General features: G+C 35.9%; 1 protein-coding gene across 1 annotated transcript; it reads left to right on the forward strand.

Moving 5' to 3' along the window:
- Positions 1-7,031: 7,031 nt before the first annotated feature.
- Positions 7,032-8,543, forward strand: LOC107786475 (cytochrome P450 94A2-like). The gene has a single exon (XM_016607966.1). The coding sequence runs from the start codon at positions 7,032-7,034 to the stop codon at positions 8,541-8,543; it is 1,512 nt and encodes a 503-aa protein (XP_016463452.1).
- Positions 8,544-9,002: the final 459 nt, after the last annotated feature.

The following is a 9,002-nucleotide window of genomic DNA, read 5'->3' on the forward strand; positions in this document are numbered from 1 at the left end:
ATGCCAGAACCCAGACTCTGCAAAAAAAAATAGATTTTCAAAGTCCAAAACATCTCGTGGCCTATCCGAAACTCACCCGAGCCCTCGGGGCTCCAAACCAAACCTGCACACAAGTCTAAAAACATCATACGGACCTGCTCGCACTATCAAATTGCCAAAATAATACCTAGAACTCTAAATTTAGCACCAAATCAAATGAAATTCTCAAGAACACTTTAAATTTACTATTTTTCTCAACTGAAGGTCCGAATCACGTCAAATCAACTTTGTTTCTAACCAAATTTTACAGACAAGTCTTATATATCATAATGAACTTGTACCGGGCTCCGGAACCAAAATACAAACCCGGTACTGACATTGTCAAATATCAATTAATTCTTAAAAACAAATAATTTCCAAACTTTTAATTTTCATCAAAAATTCATAACTCAAGCTAGGGACCTCCGAATTCGATTCCGGGCATACGCCCAGGTCCCATAATTCGATACGCACCTATTGAGATCATCAAAGCACGGATCCGGGCTCGTTTAATAAAAAATGTTGACCGAAGTCAACTAAAATCAACTTTTAAGGCATAAATTCTTATTTTCATCAATTTTCAACATAAAAGCTTTCCGAAAATATGTTCGGACTGCGCACGCAAATCTATGAGGGTAAAAATGAGATTTTAAAGGCTTAAGAGCACATATTCGAGTTCTAAAACATAAGATGACCTTTTGGGTCATCACATTACTGGACATATGAGTCTAAATGTACAAGTTACAACCGAAGCTACCGAGCTTAAGCTACGATCTAACCATGGCCTCAAGTCATCTAGACTGGCCCATTACCGAAACACATAATACACATCTCGAACCTCATTCATAGAATCACAAGTCGGCGATGCACAACTGATACCGAGCGCTCACGTGCGCATACAAATGCGTGAAAGGAATTCAAAGAGTTATGTTTCAAGATAAATCAATTGCGCAGGATAAGGAAAGAAAGATGGAAAATTACCCTAAATGCCGTGTAGCCTCTCGAAGATAAGTATGGATGTCATCATACCGATCTGCAAGATTCTACTAGACACTTGCTCATGATTTGTAGAACCTATGAACCTAGAGCTCTAATACTACCTTGTCACGACCCAAAATTTAACTAGTCGTGATGGCACCTAACCCAACCCGCTAGGTAAGCCAACTTTCAACTATCCAATTTCAATAACAATTATTAATGCAATTTAAATAAATAATTATCTTAACATTATATATTCCCCAAGAACTGGTAGTACAAATCTTGAGCTTCTAAGAATAGAGTATACAAAGCTGGTATGAAATAAATACATTATCTGTTTGAAAAGTACATAAACAGAGTTTTACGAATCTAAGGCTACCATGAACAAGAGGCAGCTACAATAGGAATGCAGGTACATCTTGAAATCCGACAACCATCGAGTACATCAACAACAACAGCCAATTTCTGCACGCAATGTGCAGAAGTGTAGTATCAGTACAACCGACCCCATCTACTTAGTAAGTAACAAACCTAACCTTAGGTTGAAAGCAGTGACGAGCTTTTACCAAGGTCGGGTCCAAAAACTAATAGTCCACAATAGTCCATAACCATGTAAAGCAAATAATATAAGAAGTAACTCAGAGATAAAATGCTCAGCTAAATCATGATTTCTAAAAATAGTTCTTCCTTTCAAGTACATCAGTGAAAACTCAAATCGTTTACCGAAGTTGCCAAAAATATGAATAATTTTGAAAGCAATAATTTTTCCAAAATTCTTTCAATAATAAATGCGATGTTTCATTTTCATTCCAGATAACCCGTGTAAAAAAAATGCATCACTATCCCCATCTGTCAACATGTGTGAGAAATCATGAATGATGCGATAGTGTACAGCATGAGAAATATACATCTCTATGCCTGTATGTCATGTGTGCATGTCAATGCGATGCAACCCAGTGATAAAAGCAGATGCATACTCTCAAAGTATCATTTCACTCAGTCCTCCCAATCGCTCAACACTCGCACTCGCACTCGGCACTCGCACTCAGTAGGTACCTGCACTCACTGGGGTATGTACAGACTTCGGAGGGGATCCTACAGCCCAATTGCTATAATCTGCACGGACAACTCATGTGCCATAATATAAATATCTGGATCCGCACGGCCAACTCACGTGTTGCACGACCAACTCACATGCTATAGTATAATATAAGGATCCGCACGGCCAACTCACGTGCTGCACGGCCAACTCACGTGCTATAGTATAATATAAGGATCCGCACGGACAACTCACGTGTTTCACGGCCAACTCACGTGCTATAATAAAGCCTATAAGGCTTGCTGCAGGCGGGCAACCCCGATCCACAAAATAATCCTTACAATCAGGCCCTCGACCTTACTCAGTCATCAATCTCTCCAGTCTCTCGGGCACACAATATCATGAAAATAGCCCGAAAATGATGATATGATGTATCAATAAATAACAACAGAGACTGAGATATGATATGCAATGAAATGAATATGATTGAGTATGAATTTTCAATTTAAAACAAATAATTCACAACAATATGACCTTTGTGGGTCCCAATAATACTGGCACATAGCCTCAACATGATTTTCAATATGATTCTCAGCTCAAATTCCTTTAACATATGACAATACAAGGAAAATTCCAAGATTTGTTTACTATAAAATTCCACGAAAATAATTATGTCATAATTTTTATAGTGCACGCCCATACGCTCGTCACCTAGCATGTGCGTTACCTCCCAACAATTCACATAATACATGTGTTCAAGGTTCATACCCTCAGCTCCAAGATTAGAAGAGTTACTTACCTCGAACAAGCCAAATCCAATGTTGAGCAAGCTAAGTAATGCTCCAGAAATTTTATTCTGCGCGTATCAATTTCCAAACGGCTCGAATCTAGTCACAATTAATTTGATTCAGCTCACAAAAATTATAGAAATTAATTCCATATCAAAATACTAATATTTTCTAAAAATCCAAAATTACGGCCCAAAATCACCCGTGGGGCCCACATCTCTGAATTCGATAAAACACACAAAATTCGAACCCCCATTCAACCATGAGTCCAACCATACCAAAATTACTCAAATCCGACTACAAATCGGCCTTCAAATTTTCAATTAAAGTCTATGAATTTTTCTACTCTTTTCAACCCAAAACACTAATTTGTTGATAAAAACAATAATAGATTCACTTACCTCAATCCATATGGTGAAAATCGCATAAAAAATCGCTTCAATCCGAGCTCCATAGCTCCAAATGTTTTAAAATGGCCGAAACCTCAAAATATATCTTCTGTGCAGGCATTTACTCTTTGCGATCGTGAAGCACAAAAATTTTCAGCCACAAAATTGCTCTTTGTTATCGCGGAAAATGCTTCACGATCGCGAAGAACAAACTCCCCAACTCTTCGAGACAACCTCTAGTATAATGGCCATAACTTTTTGTACAAAACTCTAAATGGCAAAATGGATTAACTTTCTGAAAACTAAACACCAAGGGCTATGACTTCATTTGTTTTTCATCTCCAAATTCCTTATAGATTGCTAGATATAAGCTTCCAAAGTCAGCCCTATACAACAGAGATTTTCAAACTCTTTCCAGACAGCCTATAGTGTATCTATCATAACTTCTTGCACACAACTCCAAATGACAAATGGTTTATATTTTTAAAAACTAGATATCAAGGGCTACAACTTTTATATTTGAATCATCTCCAAATTTCTTATAGATTGCGAGATATAAACTTCCAAACTCTAGTCAGTGCAACAGAGACTTTGTTCTACGCGATCGCGAAAGAGCTTCCGCGATCGCGATTCACAAGGTTCCAAACTGCTCTTTTCTCTTCGCAAACGTGACCAAATGTTCGCGATCGCGATGCACATCTCTGTAGGCAGAAACCATCAATTAAAAATGGCTTAGAAATAGTCCGAAACCACCCCGAAACTCACCCGAGCCCCCTCGGGACCTCAATCAAATATACCAACAAGTCCTAAAATATCATACGAACTTAGTCGAAGCCTCGAATCACATTAAACAACGCTAAAACCTAAATCGCACCTCAATTCAAGCCTAGTAAATTTTGAAACTTCCATTTCTAGAAACGACACCGGAACCTATCAAATCACGTCCGATTGACCTCAAATTTTTCACACAAGTCATAAATGACATAGCGGAGCTATGATAATTTTCAGAACTGGATTCCGACCCCGATATCAAAAAGTCAACCCCCGGTCAAACTTTCTAAAAATTTGACTTTCGCCATTTCAAGCCAAATTCCACTACAGACCTCAAAAAAAAAATTCGGACATGCTCCTAAGTCTAAATTCACCATACAGAGCTATTGGAATCATCAGAATTCAATTCCGAGGTCGTTTACACATAAGTAAATATCCGCTCAACTTTTCCAACTTAAGTTTTCAATTATGAGACTAAGTGTCTCATTTCACTCTGAAATCCTTCCAGATCCGAACCAACTAACCCGATAAGTCATAAATCAATTGTAAGGCATAAATTGAGCATTAAATGAGGGAACATGGCTGTAATACTCAAAACGATCGGTCGAATCGTTACAATATCTTCCCTGAGGAACTTATTTGGTTCTTTTTTAATAAGAAAGGGAAAATATCTCTATTGATAACTTCTTTTCTAATAAGATTTGAGATCTTATATGCATTTGTTTTACACAATGATCAGATCCATTATGTATCAAATTATTGTTATTTATTGTGGAGTGCTGTGCATGACCTTACTAACTGTCCAGCTGCTATAAAGTTTCATTTCATGTTTTTAACTTTTGGCGGCAACTAGGCGTTTGGACATAAGAATTGTAAAATTCCAAAAAAAAGGTAAATTTTTTTTTTAAGTGAAAATGGTATTTGAAAATTAGAGTTGTGTTTGAACATGAATATTATTTTGGGTTGTTTTTGAAGTTTTGTGAGTGATTTGAGTGAAAATTTTAAAAAATAACTTTTTGAAATTTTTCAAATTTTTGAAAATCTTCAAGTCAAAATTGAAATTTTATGACCAAACATTGATTTCGAAAAAAGTGATTTTTTTTTAATGTCCAAACGGGATCTAGACCTTCTGAATAGATGCCAACAGTAATGTTCTTTCCTTTTTATGCATAATATTTAATTTTCTGTTGCAAAAATTTGAGTAGTCTTTTAGGCTAGAGATGTAACGACACAGTTTTCGGGTGATGATCGTAGTTGACAAGCTCACCCGTCAAGAGAACCACCATCTAACTAATATCATCCCTCACTCAATCAATATACCATATACACATGCACCGGAGGTCTGTGATTTGTGATCAGGGGCGGCCCAAGAAGATTGGTGGCCTAAAGCCAATTTTTAATTTGGGGCCTTTCAGAAGGAAAAAAAAAATTTATCATAGCATCAATGATTCATTCCGATGTTTCTACACATAGAACAACACAATTTAGCGTAATTGTCGCACAATAACTCACTTAAACCAACAAAATATAGGGCGAGTAATGTGCTAAAAGTATATAATTTTGGCCTAACATCAGTTGTTAATAGTTTCTTTTATAAATAATTTAGTCTCTCCTAAGATATTGTTGATCTTAGATAATAGAACCAAATTCATATAGTTAACTCACTAATGATGTCACTCGTAAAATTTAAATAATAAAAAGTTTTATATTCGCGACAAGGGTTTAGGGGGAGTGATTCTCTTTCTGCATTTTTTGCTCAAACGGTTACATCACTACTAAATTAAAAGTTATCTTGAATTTTTATAAAATATTTTATTTTTTATTTTAACATACCCAATATATTTAGACCCTGCCTCTAAAGATTGTTGTGAGATGTATTTGATCCAACTTACCTTAATTAAATATATTGGGTTCGAGTCTTATGGTTAAAAAAATCCTATTAAAACGTGTTCTCTCTTTTACTAGGTCTTACGCGGTACGAATCTAGATTAGTCGGGGTCTCAATACAAATACGAGTAGAAAAACAAAAAAAAAATTTGAGGCCTTCAAAATTTGGGGGCCTAAATTCTTTGCTTTAGTGGCTTGACCTTGGGCCGCCCCTATTTGTGATGATGTAAATCCTAGATTAACAAGAGGTTTGTGATGTGTGCTGGGTACAATGGAACTTCTGGAATAACTATCAAGAAAAAAAAATATGAAAGACTTATGAAACTTGTGTTATTAAATATGCGGCACTTCATAATATTTGTGTAGTTAAAAATTTTTTGAAACTAGTGGTCTTAAATATATCACAACATTTGTGACTATAAAAGTTTCTAATTAAAAATTAAATGAGAAGTTTAATTAAGTCATTTTATTTTCAAAAATGTGTCATTCTCCTTTAGACGGGCTAATAATGAAATAATATCACATAAACCGGAAAGAAAGGAGTGGTATATAGCTGACCACGTTCATGTTTGACTTTCCCATATCCATTATCACAATCAAATCTCCCAATCTTTTCCAAGTAGTTTGCTTCTGTTGTGAATCATGCGTTGCACTATACATTTTTCTAATAGAATCTGTTTATAAATATGAGATATGATTACGTGAAGCATCTTGCAGTATCTATTTATTTGTCTTGACTCTTGATGTATTAAAGATTTAGAAGTATTGTATGCCCATTTCCAGTTTCTATTTATTTTTCTTGTTATCTGAAACAGATTAAGTGTATCAAAAATATAGAAGTATTGTATGTCTATTTCCAGTTTCTTCTTATTTAACTTGGTATCTGAATTAAGTAAAGTTTATGAAAGATTTAGAATATGTGACCACTTTCAAGCTTTACACGCTTTCTGTATTAGTTTAAGGAAAATGACTCAATAGCGCCTGACTTTTTCTATATTTTTAAGTTTAAATTCATACTGACTTAATTGTAGGAATTAGGCCGGCCTTTACGATAACACTAAAAAATTCAGTAGAGTGCATAATATATACGCTCAATTAACACACTCAATATGTTTGTAAAAAGTACAGTTTATTGGGGTTCCTCTCTTCTTCTCTTAAACCATGGCTTATATTGATTTGTTTTTCTACCTCTTTGCTTTCTTTGGTATTCTCATATTCGCCTACTTGTCAAGACAAAAGCAAAACTCTTTCCAATCTGCTACAAACTCAAAATCATACCCATTTAAGGATGTCATCAAGAATAGGCATAGGTTGCTCCAATGGACGTGTGAAATCTTTGAAAGCTCACGTCCCTCTACCACCATCAACTTCCATGGGCCCTTTGGCGGCGGTTTGATTTTCACAACCAATCCTTCAAACATCCAACACATTTTCAAGACACGTATAGATATCTACCAGAAAGGTAAAGCTTATACAAAATCCATGACAAATGTATTGGGGGATGGTATCTTTGTCTCAAATGGCGAGAACTGGAAAACCCAAAAACACCTTTTGAACCATTACCTGAACCAAAATGCTCACCACAAGTTTGTCGAATCAATTACTAGAAAAAAGCTCTTTGATAACATGGTCCCCATTCTTTCAGCTTTCGCTGCTAATGAAACCATTTTTGATTTTCAGAAAATCATCCGCAGATTAATGTATGATCTTGCATTTCAAATTGCTTTGGATTTCGACTTGAAATATCTGTCGCCAGCTTTACCAGAAACCGTAGTTGCGGACGCCTTTGAGCGTGCGCTTGAGATCAGCTTCAGCAGGTATTTATCAATTCCTGTAATATGGAAAGCCAAGCGATTTCTTAACAAGGGAACTGAAAGGGAGCTTAAACTAGCCATCAATCAAGTACGTTGGTTTATTGAGAAGATTATCATGGAAAAGAAGGAAAAGAATAGTTCCTCTGCAGATTTCTGCTCAAAGAACCAAGACTTAGGGGAGAAATTTCTTGTTGATGAAATTCTCAACTTCCTTCTTGCAAGTCAAGGAACCATCTCATCTGCTTTGACTTGGTTCTTTTGGTTGCTCTCTCAAAACTCGGATGTTGAAACACAAATTATCAACGAAATAGAAGAAAATATCAAAGAAATAGAAGAAAAACACGAGGAATCAAGGGGTAGTACTAGCACTAGTGCTAATAATTCCATGTATAAGAAAATGGTGTATACACATGCTTCACTATGTGAATCCATGAGACTTTACCCTCCAGTCCCAAGTGGTGGAATGGATGCAATGCAAGATGATGTTTTACCCGATGGAACAATCGTGAAGAAGGGAATGAGTATAATGTACAATGCTTATGCAATGGGAAGGTCTCAAGAATTATGGGGTTCAGATTATATGAAATTTAGACCGGAGAGGTGGTTGGAGAGAGATGTCAGTACAGGAGAATGGTGCTTTGTGCCGAGACCTTCGTTCGTCTATCCAGTTTTTCAAGCAGGGCTAAGGGTTTGCTTGGGAAGAGTGAGTGCATTTCTGCAGATGAAAATGGTGGTTTGTCATGTTTTAAGGAGATTCAAGGTGGTGCCTGTTGTGAAAGGTGTTGAGCCAGTTCAGATTTCATTCCCAACATTAAGGATGAAAGAAGGATTTCCAGTTTGGATCATTGAACGCTGCTAACAACATCTTTAACATGATTTCTCTAATCAATTACTGCTATAAACTGTTGTTTCAGCAGTTCAAGTTCGTGTGTGAGAGTGATTTATCCTTTTAAGAAAACTAGCAAACAGAATGTGTGAGTTTGTTATCTATTTGAGTATAGTATGACATTTTATCATTTGGGAAGTTAAAAATAATTACCTTTAATTAAAACTTATTCATATATTCTTTAAATATATTTTATTATAAACGATTTTAATTTATAATAGTTTTATGTAGCTTCTAATCATCCAAATCTTATGCTAAATTATGAAGAAATTAATGTTCGAATTGAGATAAAAAGTTAGATAACGGGGGAATACGACATATCTATGCTCAGGAGCTTAGGAGATTGATGTCGCCCAAACTCACACCACTAATTTAGGTTGTGAGGTGGTCGATGCAATAATAAAAAACTAACGCGAGTCGGGGTCGATTCCA

Source organism: Nicotiana tabacum, chromosome 9, assembly GCF_000715075.1.
Source record: "Nicotiana tabacum cultivar K326 chromosome 9, ASM71507v2, whole genome shotgun sequence".
In the NCBI taxonomy this organism is placed as follows: Eukaryota; Viridiplantae; Streptophyta; class Magnoliopsida; order Solanales; family Solanaceae; genus Nicotiana; species Nicotiana tabacum.